A 23,851-nucleotide genomic window follows, 5' to 3' on the forward strand; every position below is an offset into this window, starting at 1 on the left:
CAGAGTTACCAAACTCCTTGATTCATCCCAGCTATCTGGGTGACCCATTTCTGCACAAACTCACACCTTTCAAAGCTGTGAAATAAAGTACTGTGAAGTGTTTCACCACATCAATTCAACAATATCCCTACATCGCCAACTCGTGATCCTTTCTCTGCTATAGATCCTGTGTGCTTTCAGAAATGGAGAACCACAGGGGTCTATTCTTGGCCCACCGTGCAGGAGTAGGCCCCAGTGTGAAGAACAGACGAAACACACCTTAAAATCCAAACTGGTGAATGCATTCTCCTTCTGCCTTGGACACCAGAGAATGAAACTCCTCTCTTTGCCGTCACAAGACTCCCGCAACAAATCCTGAAGATCCTTTGATTTCTTTGCTCGGAGTATGTAGAGATCCAACTGTGGGGAGAGGTTTGCCTATCATATTGAAGGCCTTGTTCACGATCAGCAGTAGTTCCTTTTTATGTTTGACTGTGCTGCCGTAAGAGACGGTAAGAGTGACGATGGACTCGATGAGGGCTGGGTAGAACAGAACGAGAAGTTGTTGCTTTTTGCGGTACTATTTAAGCTCTCTAAGAAAAAAATAAACACACACTCATTGTTGAGCTTTTGCAATGATGTGTTCAGTGTTAGGGTTCCACTTCAGGTTATTGCTAATGTGTGTTTCGAGGAATTTTAAGGAGTTGGTGGTGGTGACAGGGTCTTTTGGGGTTTTGCCATGAAGTCAATGAGGAGCTCCTTGGCTTTGGCTGATGAATACATAAAAAATAGGGGCAGCAAACAACAAAATGAAGCAAGTATATTTTGTTTGTAGCAGTTTTCTTAATATTTCAGAAGCTGATTCCTGGTTGCACGCCTGGCAACGATTTTTAAAAGCTAGTGTTGAACCCTGCCTCATGCACCAAGGAAACAAAACACGTGAAGAACATTGAAGCCATCTGAGCTAGAGCTACAAGAAATATGTGCCTGCACACACACACGCACACACACACACACACACACACACACACACACACACACACACACACACACACACACACACACACACACACACACACAGGTTACTGTGGTGAACCTCCCCCCAAAAATGTGACAATGTGGATTGTTATTGAGTTATTCATATGGGGGCTTTAATGATAAAAAGTCTATGGCCATTTTGCGATGATGCCATGATGCCAGTGATGACATGCTGTGATGTGTTCTTTGAATGTCTTCAGTGTAAAAGTTATTTATTTATTGATTTATCGGAGGGAATTCATAAACTTTTTACTCTCTATATTCATAAAGTTGCTAATATACAAGTGAACATTAAAATGCTGCATCGATGATTTGACACTTCACTTCTTTGCAATACATTTATTTGCTGTTAATACTTGCATGTGTGCTTAAATAAAATGAAGAATAAGGTACTTTTACTTATAATAGAATATCTCTATATTGCGGCATTTGTCAATATAGAATATCTCTATATTGCGGCATGTCAGTAATATATTCATCACTTATTTCATTTCACAAGATAAATTCCCTCAGGGGATAAGGAGAAACCACGCGGGGTGCTGTCAAACTTTTCACTGCAGGCACCTTAATCTGATGAGATGTCTCCTATATGAAGAAGATTCTATATTCTGCATAATTGGGTTATGTCTATGCAGGCTTTGTGAGGATGGTGACATTTCTAAAGGGAGTAACATTAACCACTCCGCTCAACTCTGGGGAGTGAAATAGCAGTGAAATCGATCAAACACATTTTTTTGTCTGTAAGAGACACAAAAAGAATCCACCCTAAAGACTATTAGTGGACTGAAGAGCCCCACTGTGGGAACCAGTGTAAAACATTTGAATGATCTCTAATTGTAGATAATTGGCTGGCAGGAGGGAAACACCCCCCACCCCCCTTTGACCTGCTGTAAAAGTAAAACGTCACCGGATCCACTCCACGTTTTGTCCCCGCCGCCCTTATTATTGAGCGCCGTGTGGGAGAATTAGAGGAAATAACAACGCACTACAAACAAGAAGCGCGTGCAGATCAACATGGAAGAAAGAATAGTTGCACTATGCGCTGACTGAATGAGGAGCACACATTATGAAGGAGAACGAGGAAGCGGGACGTATTTCTTTGCATCGTCCGCACCTTCACCGGAGGATGCTGCCGCCGCCGCAGCGTCTCTTGAACCGCCGCTATCTGCTCGTGGTCTCGTGCGGTCTCCTCAATTGCATCTCACTTTGAATCTCGCAACGTGCGACGGGTGGAAGAGAATGTGCGTGAACGGGCTTTCCGTGGGAGCGGGGAGGTTGACTTGACGGTTAGAAAAAGGGTTTTTTTTCTTCTTGTGCAGCATCTGCAAGGATTTTTTTTTTCTGCGCGCGGTCCTCCTCAGTCGCATCACTGCCGACTTCTACGCTAAGGAGGAAGGGAAAAAAAACAAGCCGGACTTGATAATATCCTCAGTGTTGAATTATTTAGGAGTATCTGTTCCTCAAGATCACCGTATGCTGGTGTCTTTGTCTTACATCTTCCGCGCATGAACCCTCCCCCGTGCTTGAAGTGGCGTTAACGCGGATGAAAGCCGATGGCCAGGCGCCCCAAAATTCCTCAGCTGGGGGGGATGCAACCTAAAATAACCCCGGTGCCAAACGGTAAGAGAGCAGATGTATTAACCAGGAATCGGTGCAGTGGCTCAAAACGTGCAGTAACGTCTCTATTGGTCTCTGCTGTTCCCCCCCACAAGGTGTGCCCGTTTTAACCCCGCTTTGCTGAATTATCCCCCCCGCAGCTCTCCGCGCATCGCGAACCGAGGGAGCCCTGAATCTGTGACACGTACACGGCTTCTCCGGAGGACTGTCCCCCCCTCACACCCGACCGCCCGGAACCCGGACACCGGCGACTTTTTAATGGCTTTTGTCTTCAGACGATGGAGGGTCTTACTGGTGCTGAACGTGCTCGCGGTCGCCGGGTTCATGACTTTCTGGGCCAAGTGCAACACGCGCAGCATCCAAGCCGTCGGTCCGGAGGCTCCGGCCGCCGGGAAGAGGCCCCGGGCCAACGGGACAGAGCAGGGGCCCAGCGTCAGCCACGAGGTGCTGCTGAAGAGGCTCAGCTCGCTGGAGGATGTGGTGTACCGGCAGTTAAACGGTAAAGAGCAGCGGGAATAACGTGTGATCCTGACGGTCCTCAGGGGATTCTGCTAAAGAAGGGAAAGTCAATGCTGTGCGACTTTTCCCTTGACTTTCTCAGGGGGGGGCCTGATATGACAATGTGATCTGAGGAAGGTCTGACAGCATACAATAGAGCTTCTCAATCCAACACAGTTTCTGGCATTTTTAAGCATGTTTGATGTAATTTGATATATTTTTTATATATATTTAAAACGTAACCTCTGCAGATGTAGCTAAGATCAAAAACAAGATGTTGATTCCTTTAAACATCAAATTGTAAATGTCAAATTTGTGGGTTTTTTGCTACTTTTTTTGGTGCAGAAATTCAAGGTTGTCCTGAATTTACGGGAGGATTATATTATATTCTACTATATAATATATTTTGCCACATTTGTGATATTTTTCCCAAGAAACAAAACAAAAAGCAGAACATTTCCTTTTATTTTTTTTAGCTTTTTCAAATGACTAGCTTGAATGCATTAAAAGGCTATGAACATTTTTCCCCCTCATCATTAAGTATTGTACATGTCCCTGTAGGACAATTTAGCTCCTCCACCAGCGAGGTTAAAGGTCAGGGTCGAGGCAGAGCAAGAGCTTTTTTTTCTCATGTGGAACAATAATCCCTTTAATCACTCTGCCACCTACAAATGACACTGAGGAGAATCTTGCTTTATCCATAATTTGAAACGGCGAACACCTTGAAGCTTCATTAGCAGCTCACAGCCAAGACATGGCATTTTTTTGGACTTTTGATTGTTACTATGAGTTTCCTCTCTTGAGAACTGACCCCAGTAAGAGTCTAGGAAGCTCTGGATTAGGCCTATTTCCCACATTCCTATTGTGCTCAAATGTGTCCCTACCTGTATGTTGAAGGTATTCTATCAGGATCCCCCCCCCCCAGTTATCATAAATGAATTCAGCTCAGATGTTCGCCTGTTTTGACAGTGACTGACTACATGCTGTATGTCTGTGTGTGGCTGGAGCTGCGGTGAGCAGGCAGGCGATCAGCCGCGAGCCACAGAGAGTGTGTTACTGAGAGGAGAGTGACTCAGCCAGACTAAAGCGTCCTGACATGCAATCTTCTCCTCCGTTTTGCCCCCCCCCCCCAGGTCTGTCCAAATCTCTGGGCCTGATCGAGGGCTTCGGGGGTCGGGGTAAAGGCGGCCTTGCTGCCACGCTGTCGCCGGCCGAGGAGAGCGATGCCAAATACCTGAGGGAGAAGTACGGCTACAACGCCTACCTCAGTGACAGGATCTCTCTGGATCGGACCATACCGGACCACCGGCCCGGCAAGTGAGTGCATATCAAGTGGGTTCACTTTTTTGATTCGCTCCCAAACGTTGGTTCGCAACAGTGTTTGGGAAAATTACATTTAAATATCATCAGCAACACGTTTTCATTGGATCTGCTTTTTTTGGTATAAAGTAGTTCCAATGGTAACTGTCCACTGTGCGTTCTGTGCATTGACCCTGAAATCCTGACACTGTTTATTCAAAGACATGTTGCTGATGAATTATTTAAATGAAGCATAGCGATAGTTCAGGTAATGAAGTCCCCACTTGCATTAGCTGATTGGCGTCAGCTGTTTCCTTCATGCTTCACAATCATAACTGGATCATTCACAGCTGCGTGGTAATCAGCGGACTCGTCTCATCCAATCAGATTCATGCAGGTGCACAACAACATTTCTCATGCTTGTTCGCTCATGCCAGCAGCTCCCTCTACTTATTCATGCATGTGTTATTCATGCATGTGTTTATTAAAGGTGCAATATATGGGATTCAGAGCATTATTATAGCAGCAAATAACCTTCTATGTAAAGGCACAGTGGAGTCCTGTCTACCTGTGTGTAGAATGAAGCGTCTCCCTCTGTGTGCTTGTAGCACCGTTAGCCGTGAGCAGCCATGTTGAGAGCCTTCGGGAGACAATACAAATGCTTCTAATCTCAAATGTAGCACTTTTAAAGGAGTTTTGTCTACTGGCACAATCTGTGTTGCGCGCACACACACACACACACACACACACACACACACACACACACACACACACACACACACACACACAGAGGCAGTCCTTGGATTAGCAAGTGGAAAAGGTGTATTTCCATTTGTGCTCACATATCAGTGATGAATGTGTACATCGTGCTCTTCCAGATAGCTCTGTGCAGTGTTTTTACATCTGCATGCACGGTGCAGGCTTCTTCTCCGTAAATGCTCCTTTTAGGAGTCTTGTCGCTGGCCCACATTGCTGGTTAAGCGAGTAACACCCCTTCTGTTTGAAAGTCAGTGATGATGAGAACGCCCTCGGCCAATCGCTGCCACCAGCTGTGTGTGCGTGTGTTTTTTTTGGGGGGGGGGGATCTGAATCCAGCGCTCTCATTTGTCACTGGGGGGGGTCTTTCATGTTTCCCGGGATCAAAGTGGCATGCGAGGCGTGTTGGGGTGTGATATCTTCAGGCTTAGCAACAGCATGTATAAGCTGGAGTCTGAGGAGCCTGCTATGTTTAACTGAAGGTCTCTTCACACTGCAGAGCCGGAGGTGGTGGTGAAATGACGGGGGGGGGGGGCAAATGGAAAGAGATGAAGAAGAAAAACTCTGTAGTTTTGGGGATACGCTGATGATTGTGTGTTTTGTCCAAGCCTTTTTTTTCTAAACACGAATAGTAGTAATAAGAGTCGGCTGATACACAGCTTATGGTCTGTATTGACGCGCACTAGTAACAAGACACTGCAGTACACGAATGCCAAAAAGAAGGGCCATCAGCTGATGAGTCAATGAAGCTGTACTTGTAATGTGACAAGTTCCCACTCTCCCACTTGTAATCGTTCATGCCGCCACACGCCGCTGTTACTGGTTACACTGATTTGCACTATCCCTGCCCCCCTCCTGTTCTTTCCTCTTATTACCATAATTGCTGTGGCGTGTCTTGCCTTGCAAATTATGTGGGCTACATATATTTCTCCTATCAGCGTGATATGTAACTGCTGTGTTGTTTTTTTGTATATGTTCCCCCTCACACTGTTGCAATGCTTCTTGGTTTAATATGGGAACTTCTTCAAACACAGTGCCTTTTTTTTTGTTTTTTTTTAATTTATTTTTTTTGCAACTCCAGGTCCTTCTGTTCCAAAAAAATAATGTCTCTGAATTAAATATATTTCGAGCACAAATATATTCCACCTCAATGTTTGTAATATTTGTAATTTAAGCCCTTTGTTCTTCTTGTGAAAAGACAGATATCAAAAACATCAGGGGTTTTTGTCAGATAGCTTTTAAAGGGAGAAGAAAAACTAGAAAGAAAAAGACAAAAAAATAGAATCCGACCTTATGAATTTTCATGAAAATGATGGATTTATTATAAAATTATTTAAATTAATATAAAATTTCACATGGAAAATAAGATTATTGATGAACGGAATTAAGACAGAAAAGTGAAGGAAGGCGTTTCCTCCTCAGCTCTCAGAGCAAAAGCCTCACCCTGCTTGTTTCCTTCTCATTAGAGCCGTTTAAACAAAACAGAAGTAAACAAATGAAATAAAATAGGCCTCCTATCTGCAGCAGACGCCTGGTGAAAAGGCCAATTTGATTGGTTGAACAGGAAGCCTCAGTAAAAAAAGATGTCAGCAGCTCCATGGAGCCAGCTTGGTCTGTTAGGCCAGGCGAGCACGGAGAGAGAGGTTTTATTTTACGGATGGTGTGGTCTGTTTGCGTGTCTCTTGTGCAGATGCAGAAAGGTCAGCTACCCGAGAGATCTCCCCCAGATCTCCCTCATCTTCATCTTCGTCAACGAGGCTCTGTCGGTGATCCTGCGCTCGGTCCACTCAGCTGTCAATCACACGCCGGCTCACTTGCTCAAAGAAATCATCCTGGTGGACGACAACAGCGATGACGGTCAGTAGAAATGGAAGATTTCCTATCCCAAGTCTCAAATGAGGGAACTTCTTTCACTCCTTCTGATTTGAATCTGTTCTCAGTGTAATCTGTTGTAAGTGTAACACAGTATGGCCTGTACTCTCCTGACAAAAGGGATGCAACAAACCGATGCTGTGTCTCCTTTCGTGTTAATCCGTACTCCACTCTTGCTATTTTGTGAGAGCGTTCAAACTGACAAGTATGGCAAAATAAAGTGCACTGGTTGGTGTTCTCAGACCTGTGAGAAGTGTGGAGCGCTCCACACTTCTCACCCTCTATGTCCACCATCTTGGATACGCGGTGGAGGCGGAGGGACCACCAAACTGGTGAAAATGGCCGAGACGGTAGCGTTTTTTTTCAACCTTGTGTGAAAGGTGAGGCCACACACAAGCAAGTAAAAGTACATTCGTCTTTACTGCGGGTGACAATCGCGGTCAAATATTGCGTATGTACATAGTGTACACAGTGTACTGCTTGGAAGTGTACCAAATTATAGAAGTATCCAAATTGAGACACAGCACAATAGTCAAGAAATCATTCTGTGTCTTTGTAATAATGTGTTTTTCATTTTGTGTCATCAAATAGTCATAAAAAAGACGGTAGAGGAATGAAGTACACTGATTTGTTGGTCGTAACGTTTGAGTGGAAACTTTGTTCCGTCAGTGTTACATTTACAACAAATGATGGAAATTATTTCACTCTGTCAGCTTGACAAGATTTGTATTACTTCTGCCAGAGAGGTTATGTTTTCGCTCCTGTTTATTTTTTGTACCACGTCACTATGAAAAATGATTGAATTTTGGAGATTTTGTAAAGGAGACAAAGTATATTGAATGATATTGCAGTATTTCAGACATTACACTACATTTAGCTTTCACAAGTGGTTTAATCACAGCATGTCAAAGATTCAGCCAATATCCTTAAGTGACGAGAGGGCTGTTTGTTAATATTTTGGGCTTTTATTATTATTATTTTTTTAAATAGAAAATTAATGCACAAATTTCTATGATGCACAAATCAGCCGGTGATTGGCGGCTTAAATAACTATCAGTATTTGCCATCTAACTCTCCACCAGAAAGCAAATACTTTCTCAAATGGTTAACTAATCCTTTAAAGGCTCTTCACAATGACTTACAATTTCTCTGCATATATGGACAACTAAACTAACTAACTAACTAAACTAATTGACTAACTAAACATCAAACATGTAGGCATGTGGTTCATCACCACAGGTAACATTATTGCGTAGGCAGCAGCCTCAACTCTTCTTAATCTCATCAGTTGCATAAAAAGAGTAGGAATAAAAACACATTACGCAACATCCCAACATAACACAAACTACGTACTCGGAGCATGTATGTTACTCATGAACATGCTGACACGTTGCTCCCTTGATGTGTTGCATCATGGGACAAAGGCAACAAAGTTGTGATACGGCTTCATCGGCTTGACAAAGAGATGAGCGCCTCTGCGACAGTCGCTGCTGTTGAGGAGCAGCATTGGCTTATAGGTGACTGATGGTGTAGAATTCTTTTTTACGGGGCAGACGGGCAGATGGAGGCGGAGCACCGCAATTGGATGTCACGGGAGAGATGCCCCTGTCTTATGTATTGGGAAGGGCTGCCAAGCCCGGCATTGTGAGACGAGGGGACAGAGAGAGACAGAGAGAGAGAAGGAGAGAGGAGGTACAGGAAGGATAAAGAGCAAAGGGTGTTGGTGTTCAGAGAGAAATTAATGGAGGGATGAAACTAAAAAGAAAGAAAGACCGCTGAAGGGATTGAAAATAGGCAAAGTGAAAAGGAGGGAGAAGGAACAAGAGAGAAACGGAGATGAAGAGGCATCAAAGAATGAAAGGAGATGCTGAAGGGGCAAACCAGGCTATTAGAGAGAGTGGCAGAAAGAGAGAGAGGGAGGGAATGGTCGAGAGACAGAGAGGCTCTAAGATAAATGAGGTCGGACAGAGAGGAGGAGAGAGTGCAAGGCGATGGATACCCGGAAGAGAGAGAGAGAGAGAGAGAGAGAGAGAGAATAATCTGACAGAATGGAAAGCAAAGACAAACAAGGAGGAGACGTGAGGAGGGATGAGACGGTCGAGTGTTAAAAGGAAAAGGCTGTTATTCTATCGCTCTTATTGTCGTCAGATCTCATGGAAAGATCCAAAAGCAGCAACATTCTAGTCTGTCACTCAACACTTCCCTACCCTGCCTGTTTCACTTAGCCCTAAGCCCACTGATTTCTACTGAAGTCATAAAGCTTTTTTTTTTTTTTAAGCCTCACAAATACACATCTTTCCTTTTAAATGCGAAAACATTTCACAGAAGAGCTGGGCTCTGTAGTTTCTGGCAAATGTTTTTCTATCAGTAAATAGCAAATAGTGTATCTATTGGGGACTCCTTTCAGCTGTGATTCAGGTTTATTCATGACAACTTAGGTCTTATTTGTTTGTAGTTTTTGGTAATGTAGCATGGTGGTATAGTAGTTTAGACACCAACTTTACGCCTCAAATTTAACCTTAGCCTTCTTGCTGTTACTGTGCACACACTTTTCCTGTGCTCACTATCAGTTTTACCTTTTTAAATAAAGTAATTCATCTTGTAAGCTGGCGTACAACCCGTCTGCTCGTCTCCACAGCTCATGTTTCTTTCTCTTTGTCGTACTGATCTTACTGTGTGCCACAACTATGAAAACCCTTGTTGTTAAAAGGACTTTCCCTTTCATATTAAGTTCAGTTCAATTCAATTTATTTTGTATAGCCCCAAATCACAAATCTGCCTCAGAGGGTTCTACAATCTGTACATTATACAACATCCTCTGTCCCACGACCCTCGCGCTGAAAAAGGGCGTTTGGTCTTTGCAATAAGAAAGATATATATATATATATATATATATATATAGGACATTATTCTTTCAAATAAGTGTTTTCCAGCGCTCCACTCCTCTCTCACTTGAAATGGCCGTTTGGCTGAGAGCCAGCCATCCATCGCAGAGGGGGGAAGAGAGATTGCAGCGGCTCAGAGGGCGAGGCATGCAAACAAATAACACTCACCGCTCTCACCGCCTGCCCCGCGAGTCACCCGGCTCCGTGGCGCAAAGTGTGTATGAACGATGTGATGTGTGTGTGTGTGTGTGTGTGTGTGTGTGTGTGTGTGTGTGTGTGTGTGTGTGTGTTTGTGAGAGAGGGAGAGAGAAGACACAGCATGGGAAATGAGTTTGTGATCAAGAGTGCGAGTGAGAAAGAAATCATGAGAGGCAGAGAGAAAGAGATGGAAAACACAGAGAGCATGAGAAATGAATTTTTTAAGTGTGTGTGTGTGTGTGTGTGATGCAGAGAAAGAAGGGTTGCTAGTGTGTGTGTGTGTGTGTGTGTGTGTGTGTGTGTGTGTGTGTGTGGGGGGGGGGGGGGCTGATGAGTAGATTGGGAGATCAAAGGTGGTGCAGTCTTTGACACTCAGGAAGCCGCAGACTGTTTGGTGTTGTATTGGAGTCGGCTGGAGCTCGAAACAGAACCGCGGGGAACAGAGAGAGCAGATTTGATGTCGTCTCTCATGTTTCTGTGTGTTATTCATTCACTTGTGTGTCTTTGAAAAAAAAAAAATTGATCGTGTAATTGCTGCTTTTGGTTGTCAGGCCTGGGATGAAATCAAACGGTGACAATGGTCTGCATACGTCACAGTTGGTGATCTCTGTCAGACCTGGACAAGACATGATACGATAATCATTCTAATAAACCGAGGAAATAACTGATGTGAAGCTCTTACAGGTACAGCTACCTCAGCTCACCAGCAGGCCAGCTGAATTGCTCAAATATATTTTTTGCTTTAAGATTCTGTAAACTCATTATGTCTACTATTATGGCAACATTGGGTCTGTCAGCTGACATGCTGTGGTGATGATTTGTGTGCAAAGTGTGTTCGCATTTTCTAAAAGCTTAAGCAGTCTTCTCTTTTTTTAAATACATTTCTTATGATGTCGCATAGTTTACTATAACTTATTGAATTTTAGTCTGGAGGCTGCTATTGGTTAAATGTAATTAACCAATATAAAGCGTTGAATGTGCAACATTTCTTCATTGGCTAATTACAGTTTATGAAGAGAAGCAGTCAAATTTTGTTATTTATTTAATTATGTAGCGAATCCATCTGAATTTTTTTTTTAATTTAGCAATTAGCTGATCATTTCAAAACTTCATACACAAAGTTTTTTATGAATAGCATAGTTAAAATATAAATATAACAACTTGAAGGGTTATAGTTTCTTAAAGTATTAAGGTACTTAACTAAATATGTTACAAACCGGCCAGAGTTTCTATTTAGCATTGTGTGGTTACTGTACGGGCCCTGACCGCAGTGTGGGCCAGCCTGGCCCTCGCAGCCGCACGCAACACATCAAGACATCCTAAAGTGTCTAGAAGGGTTTCAGCATCATCAGATTCACATTTTTACCACAAAACCTGTAATAAATGTGTTAAAATGACCCCCACCTTCCGGATGCTCGCAGAAAAGGCCCCTCCAACTCGACTCTACTGGGCTGCTGCCTGACGAACGCATTGCATAGGCATGCCTTCACAGAAGTCAGGATGAAAGAAACAGGGGGGCGGGGCTGGTCAAAAGGTGTTCAATTGAAGTAAAGAAGCAATGATGAAATGAAAAATCATTGCTTTCCTTTTATGGCCCAAAATTTTTTGTAATTTCAGTAGTTAGCTTCACAAAAATGGCAAATGAAGTAATTTAACTACTTGAAACACTGTGAAAAGATGAATGTAGTTTAACTACTAGTTTGATTATATGAAGTTCACCACTCCCCAACACTGTTTACATACATAGTAGGATGATTAGTGACGATGTAGGTTAATAACAGAACATTAAAGATGATGTAAGATCATGTAAAACAAGTAAGAAGTCATTCTTTTCAATATGTTGATGAGAATAGGTTGTATTATTTTGTGTAATTGTTTCAAAGATGCCTGTAGTATGGTAATTCTCTTCTGAGCTGTAAATGAAACAAAGTATCAGCGAGATGTATGTAGATTTGATCAAAGCATCTACTGTATATCAGCATCTGTGGTGGCTAGTCTTCTAGTGAAGTAATCTGTTGCATTAAATTGGTGGGCTCCGGTACTCTTTGGATCAAATCTCCAAGGTTTCTCCTGATATAAGAATAAAGTAAATTTCAATCACTTGAATTTCATAAATGAATCCATATAATCATGCTGCTCCAACAAGAACAGTTTGTTGTTCTGGATGACTCATCTAAAGTGTTATCGTCACTGTGGGTGTGTGCGTGTGGCCCAAATTTAAGACAGGATCTCTAACCATCACCTGTTGTTCGTGGTTCTGTGCGTTACCTTTGTTTGACGGACTGCAGAGCAGCTGAAAGGGCCGCTGGAGGAGTACGTGAACAAGCGCTACCCCGGCCTGGTGAAGATCGTCAGGAACCAGAAGAGGGAGGGACTGATCCGAGCCAGGATTGAGGGCTGGAAGGTGGCCACCGCCGAGGTGACGGGATTTTTTGACGCCCATGTGGAGTTCACCCCGTCCTGGTGAGTAAGTCGGGCATTTTTAGGATTTCCGTCTCTCTCTTGAATGAGTACGACCCATTGACTTACAAAACACGATAAGAAAACGGCAACAATGATGGACTTAGTGTATCACTTTTAAAATGAAAGTTACAAAGTGCTTTACAGAATCATCGAAGCAAAAGCACAAAGGATAGCAGAAGCAGCATAAAACGATCACGCAGAAAGCAATTTCACACCTGAGAAGTTTTAAGATAAGGAGCGAAGGAGACGGGTAGAGCCTGCAGAATCAGGTTTAAAAGATACCCTAGGACATACAGCTCATCAAATAGCGAGCGAAACATAAAGCGAGCAATGAAGTAGACATGGGACATTTCTCAGAAGCCTGTTCATAAACGTACATTTCAAGGAATCTTTTAAAAGATGAAACTTATTTGGCCCGGACGTAGACACTTGACTGCTCACAGCATTTTTTACCGCGTACCGCTGACACCTTTTTGTTCGGTCTCCCGCTCGTTTTCCAGCTCAGTGCGTGCCTTAAAGTTCGTACACAACCCAGTTCACTCAGCATAAATAGACACATGCCCCCCAGAGCTGCACTGAGCGGAATCAAATAGAATTAGTAATAAAGTTGGTACAGCTTGAGGGACCTTGTAACCGACTGAAGTGGGTGAGAGAGCGGAGATCTGAAGGGGAGCTCTGTGCCGTGTGTTTCTTTTAGTCTGTGTGTCCATGTGTATGTGTTTTTTGCTCTTCATCAGGGCCGAGCCGGTGCTAGCCAGAATAAAGGACGACCCCAAGAGGATTATTCTGCCTTCCATCGACAACATCAAGCACGACACGTTCGAGGTGGAGCGCTACGAGAACTCGGGCCACGGCTACAACTGGGAGCTGTGGTGCATGTACATCAACCCGCCCAAACAGTGGTGGGATGAGGGGGACATATCCGCTCCCATCAGGCAAGCCAACTTCATTTATAGAAACACACACTCCGATGAGCATGGATATGAATGCAACAATGGTCGCGTTGTCAAAAGTTCGTCAAAACGAGGGTAAAAAGACAAATTATGCTGCTGATTGGGTACCACACTCCCTCAAAGTATATATATATATATATATACTTTGAGGGAGTGTGGTACCCAATATGGTATATATATTTATAAAAAATGCTTAGAGTGTCTGCACTGGAAATGGAATTTTTATAATCTATTTAACCAGATAATTGTGTTGAATCTGATTTTCATAATCTGATTTTTCAATTTTAAAATTCTAAATAAACACTGATAATTTACCAGATTAAAAACATAGAAAATAGAACAACATTTTTTTAAATAGAAAGTGAAAATACATGCATCACATTTAAACATGAACAAAAACTTGCAGCTTCACATACTGAACATCTGCATCCATACTGTATGAAATCATACAAAACCACATTCATTCAGGTTTAAATTTACATTCACAATGCTGCACACACACCTGCAGGTCTTAACGTCAGTCTTGTATTGTTGTATTCTCCTCATCGCAGGACTCCCGCCATGATTGGCTGCTCCTTCGTGGCCAACCGCGACTACTTTGGGGAGCTCGGCCTGCTCGACTCGGGCATGGATGTCTATGGAGGGGAGAACATCGAACTGGGCATCAGGGTTTGTGTGTCACCCAGTTTCCTCTTTTTCCCCCGCTCCCGCTTTACCCCTGTAGCTTTAAGTGGAGCAGTGGCCACCGTAGCGTGGCACCGCTGATAAATGAGGCCCCATTAAGAGTCCTGGAGGACCAGCCCTCTGTGTGCTGCTCACAGCAGGGCAATGGTGATAAATGGGTCACATGGAGTGGGAAGGTTGGGGAAGTTGCTGCTGCACATTTTAGAGAGATTGGAGTGTTTGTTGTCGTTGTTGTTGTTGTTCTGCGGTGTTATTTTGTTGCTGTTTTGTTTGTCTAAAAGACAAAGGAAAGTATATCGAACATTTTCCAAATCTCTCTAGGGTTGCACCGATCCACGTTTTTCACTTCCGATACCGATACAGATATCTGAGGTTTAGTATGGGCCGATACCGATCTGATACCGATCTAATAGAGAAAAACAGTGCTGAATCGATTTAAAAAAAATAATTTTCTGACCGCACGCTGTGACAGAAGTCCCTCGTTGACAACCAGCTGCATTGTATGTGCAACGCAGCCGACGCTACGCGCCCCCAGGTTGTCCATCGCTTTTCTCGTGTTGCTGGCGTTGTCCCTCAGAATCACGTGGATTTTGCTCAACGGAATTTGCCACTTGTCAAACATTTCCTTCAGGCTAGCTGCTATCGCTTCGCTGGTGTGTGACCCACGAAAGTTTGTTGCATTTAACATTGCACTGTGTGGCACAAAAGTTTCATCCAGCCAGTGTGCTGTTAAACTTAAAAGTGACACAGGGGAAACGTCGGAGCTCCAGATGTCTGTCGTGAAACTTATCGATTTGACATCTTTTATCTCCTTCAATATGTGTTTGCACACTTTACCGTGCAGTTCAGGTAGCGCCGTCTCCGACAAATATTTTCGGCTTACCATGTCGTAGCGTGGTTCCAGGTGGTTAAGTTGGTTGTGTTATAGCTTGAAGTTTTAGTGCCACCCCTTGGAACCATCGCTGCGCACGTATTGCAGGTAGCTGTCGAATGTGTTGGCTGAGGTAGTGTGAAAAAGTTCCAGATGGCTGATCCTTTCGCTCGCTCCATTTTGAAAACAATCTATGCGGCCAGTTCGCTAGCGCATGACGTTACGCAGAGCACAACGCATATAATTGGACTGAATAGATTTGCCTTTATGGATCGGTCACATTGTCACCGATACCCGATCTAGAATTTTTTCCTATATCGGGACCGATACAGATATTGATATCGGATCGGTGCATCTCTAAATCTCTCACAGTGTCTATATATGACCGGTAGTGTTTTAACATTTTCTACCTTTGGATTAGTGTTTCTTTCAAACCGATTTCATCATATCTTCCCTGATGTTGACATTAAATTAAATTAATCTGTAACATGAATCATATAATTAATACCCAGCTTTGTACCTCAACAGCACATTGCGCTCTGTTTTGGTTTTATGGCGCATGTGGTTCAGTCTCACCACTCATCACTTTTCCAACAAAAAGAGTTGGTGGAGACCAAACTAGAGCTAACAGGAGAATAAGCACTGGACTTAAATTAACCTGGCGATCAGAAAAATTATTCCAAATGCTAAGGAGGCATGTATGCTGTTAGCAGTTATAAACTTGAGGTAGGGGATATAGTGGCGGTTGTATATGTAGGCTTGTTTTGATGTTTCCTGCCCTCCTGTGGCCAAAATAATATTATTGCTGGCTTTAAGTTGATGCCCCTCTTCTTTTACACCACCTATCTGCAGGCAGAGATGGGCAGTATTTCTATTACTTGTATTTGAAATACGTATTTCAATTACTTTTGAGTATTTTGTAATTTGTATTTGATAGGGCCGATAAAAAATCTAACGTAATTGGTAACAAAATACTTAAGAGTGGAGTAATTTTGTATTTAAAATACTCAAAATACTTTCTCCACGAATCAAAAAACAGTTCACGAGTTCAGTCTTCAGATCTTCAAGTTCAACGGATTGTCTGTCAAGATAAATATTGTATCTGAGTGTGACAGATGTCAACTAGCTTGATGTATAATTTATGTCTGGGTCTGGCTACATAGCCTATTGTATATACATGGTGATGGTTATAATATCAAGCTAGCGATCGATGCTAACATGCTAATGACGTTAGCATGCTGTCTAGGCTAGTGCATATCCAGTGTTTAGCAAGTTAGCTTATCAGTCGAGTAGCTAGCTATAGGTAGAGGGAGATTGGGAGCTTCTATATTTTGCTTTTATAGTATACATAGGCCTAATGTGTGATGCTATTCATATGTGATGAATATTTTCTCGTTTATACAAAACCAAAGTTTATGGGCTGTTAAGTCCCATTAATAAAAATATATATATATACATAATCAATCAAGTTGTTGTCTTTTACTAGCTTTGCTTAGACGTTCTATGACTGCTCTTCCTTTTTGTGGGGTTCACCAGAGCTTTGTGTACATTATAGAGCCCAAACCTGAATGCTCTGCATTTCTCTGTGAGAAAATCCAGAAAAAAGTATTTCCTATATTTTAAATACAAAATACATGTATTGTATTTTGTTACATTTTCTGGCACCAGTATTTTGTATTATATTTTAATACATTTATTTGAGGGGTATTTTGTATCAAAATACATTTTGATGTATTTTTGCCCATCTCTGTCTGCAGGTGTGGCTGTGTGGAGGCAGCATGGAGGTGCTGCCTTGTTCCAGGGTGGCTCACATCGCACGGATGAAGAAACCCTACCACAGCAACATAGCCTTCCACACGCGGCGTAACGCTCTACGCGTGGCCGAGGTCTGGATGGACGAATACAAGTCCAACGTCTACCTGGCCTGGAACATCCCCATGGAGGTGAGGGAGGGCCGTTGCTTTGGCGAGAGGATGTCACTAGTCCTAGACACCAAAGTAAACTTTACCACGGTGGCTGCTAGTGCTAACTACTGTGCTCTTCTTTTGTTTATCGCGCTTAAACTATTGGTGCTGTTGGTGCAAATATTAAGAGCAACTCTTCCTGTGCTGCAGATCATTTTTTTAATCAGCTCTTTTGAATAACAAATGTACAAACTTGTATGAACTGGGAATTAGTTGAATCATTGTTGTGCTAGTAATCAATACAAAATCATAGAAAAATGGATAATATTTATGTTATAATAGTTAAGCTATTATTTTATAATTATATTTAATTATTTACAATATATGAAAACATATAGCAAAGACTCCCCATAATGACTCCTTGTGCTTTTGCAGAACCACGGTATTGATTACGGAGACATCTCTCAGAGGGCTGCGCTGAGGAAGAGTCTGCAGTGTAAGAGCTTTGAGTGGTACCTCGACAATGTTTACCCAGAGATGAGGAGGTACAACAACACGCTGTTCTACGGCGAGGTGAGTCAGCAGTCAAACAGACACGGAAGAGAAGGAGACCGTGAAGAGAAGCGTTTACATTGAATGCTTGGTGCATTTACACGAGTGGAAACCACTAGAATAAACAGATGAGTGAGAGATAGGCGAGAGGACCTAATCCTGAGGGGTTTGTAGAAAAAATGATCTCAACACCAAACACACAAAGAGATACCTACAAGATCTCTCTGCACACTGCCCTTTGTTATCGTAAAACATTATAAAATGTATAGAATGTCTGAATCTGTATTTGGATCCAAATCTTTTTTATCTTACATAAAGTGATAGATGGCAGTGGCAATGGATTCAAAAAACTAAGTATACTTAAATACTGTTGGGGAATATTAGGACTTTGTGCAAAGAATTGTGCCAAGTCAAATTGAGTGTGATTTTCTTTTTTTCTTTTTTTTTGTGATGCTTTTTTGATTTCAGATCCGTAACTCCAAAGCGAGCCACCTGTGTATGGATCAGGGCATGAAGGAGAACCACACGGCCACCCTGCACCCTTGCCATGGATGGGGTCCACAGGTACAACACGGACACCAGAGGCTCAGCCAAATGGCCGCCGAGTGCATCTCTCACCACTTCCTTCTTGAAAACCCCGGTCTACTCGTTAGCGTCTTTCACCAGTGACATGATTTACAGCCTCTTAGGAGAGAGCTCTGCTGTCAGGATAAAAATATCTCTGTGTTGCACTTTTTGCGCTAAAGCGCTGAGTCAGCCAGTGTCAGTTTCTCAGCCCTTCGGCCCGCCGGCTATCTCTTTTTATTTTATATGGGCTTCAGGAAGCATAGGTATTGGCTCCAGTAATAAAATGCTAGAAGCTAACAGAGCTAAACTTCAGTTCTGGTAGTGAGTGCAGCACAATATCACCCTTTCTACAAAAGACACGCTAATGTTGCATTTCTAAGTTATCAATCGGACAAAGTGGTCACTCGAGTAAAATCTCTCACAAAAATTGGGTATGCGATGGGAATCTTAACAGTAGGCACAACCTACCATGTTTTTGACTGTCGTATGAGTGCTGTCTCTGTGTTTTGCCTCAGTTAGGACGTTACACCAAAGAGGGTCAGCTGTTCCTGGGCCCTCTGGGCAGCACCGGGGACGACACTCGCTGTGTGGTGGACGATCAGATCAGCAGCTTTCCTCAGCTTCTCAACTGTGATAAGGTGACCAACGTGAAGCAGAAGACGTGGCATTTCTCTCAGGTGAGAAGTCGATAAAAACTGTTTTCCGCAGTGAAATAATTTGTTTGCTCACAAGTAAATCAGATTGTCATTATTTGTGAATGCTAAATAAGATAACCTGATGTGAACCTTGGAAAAAAGCAGAGAGGTGTAATTGATGGGATGAAATAAGATTAAACCTTTACCTTTTGGTGCGCGTTGCATGCAGGAGACCAACTTTTTTTTTTTTATTATTCAAACTTCCATTTAGTCAGTGATGTCCCTACTGTGTTGCTTGACAGGAAAATACTGTTGGAACTTTGATTTAGAGTTTTTTTCCACTCCGGAAAAGTAGAAGGCACCCTCATTGACCACATCGCTGCAAATTAGGCTCTAAGCATTGAGTGAGTGCGTTTTTCTTTACGGTCACATTGAATAGGTTTAAACTGTGATTTATGTTCAGCTGGTATTCCCTGAGTGCTAACCTTTGACTAAACTTCTATTTCTATTGTGAAGTTTGAAGAATTGTTTTGCCAAAGCAACATGTTGCCTATTAATTCCCACTGGTTTTAGGCAGCATTATTGTGCACTTAACACTCAAACAGGAGCCTGATTCTATTTAAATCTGCACATATTTTAAAGCTAAGCTTCTAGTTTATTTTAACAATGTCTGGGGGTTTCTTCTATTCTTGATGAACTGTTGCTCAGAGGTATTTTTGTCTCTTTCTGACTGTCGGGTTGATATATTGTTCAGCGTTTTCATCTCCATGAACAAAACAAACCCTTCATACATTACATTACATTACATTACAGTCATTTAGCAAGGAAGGAGCTGTTCCTTTCACTGCCCTGTAGGCTGTTCATACAAATGAACATATTTGTAATGAGGACTTTGTACAACCTAAAAGCATGAAAGATCATACAAAATATATAGAATAGTCCTCTTAGCCACCTAATCAAGCTTTTTTGTCATTCTATTCCAAACTTTTAAAAGATTATACTATACAGTATATACTGTGTACAGCTGTAAACAGGTAGTAATGAATATAATTCATATAATATAGTATGCCATAGAAAATGTTGTGAAAGGATCAAAAAAATGTATAGAAAATGTCATAGTGTGGCATGTCACAAAATTATGAAAAGTTTGTGGTATAGCATGCCATAAACAAGTCATAAAATGTATTTCATACAAAAAGTAATTAAAAAAGTCCTATTCATTTTTCACAATTAAGAATAAAATAATTAATACATATCCTGAGAAGATTAAATGAAAACATCTGTGCACATCTGGCATGGGTCTTGTCACATCCTGTCCCAGTCACACGTGGTACACGGCCATCTGTGAACACTGATAAAACCAGAACGCTGTCTGTCCTCCCCGCCCTGCAGAATGAATCTCTCATAAATCGAGCCACGGGACGCTGTCTGGAGGTGGTACCAGCTAACGTTTACTTCGGCCACCTGCTTGTCCTGCACCCCTGCTCTGGGCAGAGGTGGACCATCAAGAACACCATGAAGCAGTAGTCTTGTAGACTCGCCAAAGTCACCGGGACCAATGGCACCCGAGGACATTTTCAACAGCCGTCCCCTGACCTCGGCTCGGCCGAGGGACAGCTGATGGGGAACAGACTCCTCATAATCTCAAGAAAAGACAGAGGTGGTTTGAAAGAGATACTGATACGAGGTTTGTGAAAAGTGTTTTGATTTTCACAAAGGGGACGTTCAAATGATGCAAATTTAGCATGAGAACTGTTTGTCCATCTGAATTTGACAGGCTTTCAATGTGACATTGCCATTATTCCTCTGCCACTTCTTCTCTACGATGTTTTTAGGTGTAACGATGGAGATGTGATCAGCCAAAACTGTGTTCTGTTTTATGTGGGGGGGGAATAAGGTTTCTATCTTCATCCTCAAAATGATTACTTCCATTCTGTATCATGTTCTGTCTTTGAAGACGTGTAGAAGATTAAAAACACCTGGAATTACATTTTCAGTAATATGCACTGATCAGAATCCATTGGTAGTTTGTTATAAGCTTCATTAGTGGTTCTCCGCTTTTTAGTTTAAGTTTCCTGAAAATGAAAGAGTTTCTACTTTCAATTTAGTTAAACATTAATGCCCCAAAGTGATTTTTATTTTCTTCCTACTGAAGCCTAGACCTTGTAAATATCTATAATTTGAAGATAAAGGAATAAACAATAAATATTGCTTGGTGTAACACAGCGTATCTGTTTGCAGTTGCTGTAAATCATCTAAAAAAATCAAAAAAAAAATCACATTTTTGAGGGCTACTGGGCTAAAATCATGGTTTTATATGTCGTGGATGCATTTGTCTTTTTTTTAATCGTCATTTTTACTCAAAGCATTCGATAGCACCAAATGCAGTACATCTTGTAGCATGATTGTAAGTACTGTATGCACATGGGGACAAAGTTTAGTTGAGCTGAGCCTATTAATCCTGTTAACTGCTGAGTGCCATAAATACTGAAGATGGCCAAACCTACTAGGCTGCAGCCTGAAGCACTTTTCTGGACACAGAGATAGAACTGCAGACTAAAGGAGGAAGATGGAATCCAGACTGGAAAAGTGCACAAGTGTTGTGGAAATGCTGGAGGCCTTTGAAGCCCGTATTATTATTGTATTGAGATGTATATGATGTCATGAATTCAATTAATTCCATGTTATCAGTTGGATTTTTTGCTCTTAAGATTGTCTTCCAATAAACAACTGGTTTCCTGGTTTTTGCATGGTTACTGTTTCTGACGATAGAGTTGCTGTTTTTGAATGTTTTATGAATTGAGTACATACTGTGTTTGATAAAACTGAGTTTAACGTAATTTCTTTTAAATATCATAATACAGTGTGTCAATGTTATTAAAAAGTCATAATAGGCATAAAACGTGTAGTATGTCAAAAAAAGCCATAGCTTAGTCATAAAAATAAAAAGCAATGAAAACGTCAAATCATAGTATGCCAAAAAAGTCATAGAAACCCTTGCATTGGTGTCAAAAAGCCATAGTACAGTATGTCAAAACAGTTAGCTAGTCAAATATGTCCAAAACACATAAATAAGCCATATCATAGTTTGTCGAAAAAGTCATGAAAAGCCATAGCATATTATGTAACAATAAAGCCATAGTATAAAAGCCATTGAAGCCATAGTATATTATTTCATGAAAGAGCCATAATAAAGTATTTTAAAAAAAAAATGAAAACACCATTAAGGTGTTACTTTAAAAAAAACAACAACCTTAGAGCAGTATGTCAAAGAAGAAACAAAAAATGCATATACTATACAAAAGCCATATACAGTATGTCATGAAAATGCATATGAGTCATAGCATTATAGATCATCATTAAAACACCCAGAGTATAGTATTGTGACGAACTTTGGTTCTGGGTTCTAGTCGTCTTCGAAGGCCAACTAACAGGTTCATCTGATCTGAGCTGTTGCCAGAGAATCAATGAGCTGATCATTGTCAGCTGGACTTGATACATCAGTTCATCATCGCTGGGGACAGCTAGCTTGTAGGTAGGTATAAGGGGGATATAGTCGGCCCAGTAAATCAGTGTAATCGATCAGTGTTGGGTTAGTGTGCCAATGGAGGTAAATACGGTGTACCTCTTACTGCATTAAGCTCAGTGTGTTGGCTTTAAAGCCTCTTGCAGCGTGTGTCCACATGTCGATTGAGGGTGGTGTGTAGCCGCAGGATAGTTTGGCCAGTCTTCTCAGATTCACGAGAAAACACGTGAAAAGAAGAGCCTATTATTTTCTTATGTCGTTCTGATATTGGCCAAAGGTAGAATCCTGTCCAGTTACTCATCTTCATACCTATATCAAGATTGATCAGAGTGAAAAAAGTATAGTATTTAAAAAATTGATTAAAAAAAAAATTAAAGAGTGGGTCGAAAAAGGTCATAGTATGTAAAAAAAAGTCATAATATAGTATGTCGAAATAAGTCATAGACGGATAAGTGAAAAAAGTAAAGAAAAAGCCATAGTATGTTGAAATTGATTTAGTATAGTATGTCAACAAATGTCATGATACTGTATGTAGAAAAATTTCAAAAAAAGTCATAGCATGTAGGAAAAATGCACAGTACGTAGTATGTTGATAAAACAAAAAAAGTCATAGTATAGTATTTTAAAAAAACAGCTCTTTTCAAAATAATATACAAAAAAATAATACAACATACTATGGCTTTTTTTAGACATACTACACTATGACTTATTTCGGCACACTATACTACGACTTTTTTGTACTTTTTTCATACCTTATACTATGACTTTTTTGACATACTATGCTACGACTTTCTATGATATTCTTAGACAAACTATGCAATGACCTTTTTACTACTTTTTCTGGCATAACATTCTATGATATTTTTAATGTACTATACTACGACATTCTATAACTTTTCATGTATTTTTTTGGTACCCGATATTATGAATTTTTTCGACATAATATACTATGACTCCTTTAAAAAAAGGACCAAAAATGTCATAGTATGTAGAAAAATATCATAATAGTCTAGTATGTCAAAAATAAGTCAGTGTTGTTTGTCTAAAATGTCCCAAAAAGTCACAGTATAGTATTGTATGTAAAAAAAAAAGTCATAGTATAGTATGAAAAAAGTCATTAAAAGCTTTAGTATTGTATGTAGCGAAAAGTCATGAAAATGTAAACGTATAATACATCAAAAGTCATATAAAAGCCATATGTAAGGTATGTCAAAATAATTCATGAAAATGTAATACTAGAGTATGTCGAAGAATGTAATAAGAAAAGTAAGAGCTACCATGCTGAGCCACTTTCTTTTTAACTGCTCCATCCATTTGTATGGTTTTGGTCAAAATATTTCTCATACTGTGAGATTTTCTTTTTAAGTCTTCTCCAAAAATAGACTACTTCAAAAGAGATTTCACCCTCACCTCCCAGCTGCATGGCAACAGTTGCAACTGTGAACAGCGACTTGGTTTATGAATAGTTTAATCGCATATCCTTTAGAAAAGTAGTACACCAAAATCTTACATAACATCATCTGAGGCAGCGAAGCAAAAGCAATGGTTTCAACT

At 41.3% G+C, this 23,851-nt stretch overlaps 1 protein-coding gene across 1 annotated transcript; it reads left to right on the forward strand.

The window, feature by feature from the left end:
* The first annotated feature begins 1,951 nt into the window (after positions 1-1,951).
* On the forward strand, positions 1,952-21,512 carry galnt17 (polypeptide N-acetylgalactosaminyltransferase 17). Its single transcript, XM_068713271.1, has 12 exons — positions 1,952-2,637; positions 2,775-3,133; positions 4,266-4,449; positions 6,878-7,044; positions 12,431-12,605; positions 13,343-13,540; positions 14,110-14,227; positions 16,871-17,056; positions 17,453-17,590; positions 18,038-18,133; positions 18,652-18,813; positions 20,164-21,512. Exons 2-12 carry the CDS (start codon positions 2,893-2,895, stop codon positions 20,296-20,298), a joined length of 1,800 nt encoding a protein of 599 aa, XP_068569372.1. The 5' UTR covers positions 1,952-2,637; positions 2,775-2,892; the 3' UTR covers positions 20,299-21,512.
* Positions 21,513-23,851: the final 2,339 nt, after the last annotated feature.

Source organism: Cebidichthys violaceus, unplaced genomic scaffold (assembly GCF_023349555.1).
Source record: "Cebidichthys violaceus isolate CVI_PGR_0920_01 unplaced genomic scaffold, fCebVio1.0.p SCAF_1, whole genome shotgun sequence".
NCBI lineage: Eukaryota > Metazoa > Chordata > Actinopteri > Perciformes > Stichaeidae > Cebidichthys > Cebidichthys violaceus.

Coding starts and splice junctions, on each gene's coding strand:
- galnt17 (XM_068713271.1), top strand. CDS start 2,893: ATGGCTTTTGTCTTCAGACGATGGAGGGTCTTACTGGTGCTGAACGTG. Junction 4,450..6,877: donor CCGGACCACCGGCCCGGCAA/GTGAGTGCATAT, acceptor TCTCTTGTGCAG/ATGCAGAAAGGTCAGCTACC. Junction 18,814..20,163: donor AGACGTGGCATTTCTCTCAG/GTGAGAAGTCGA, acceptor CCCGCCCTGCAG/AATGAATCTCTCATAAATCG.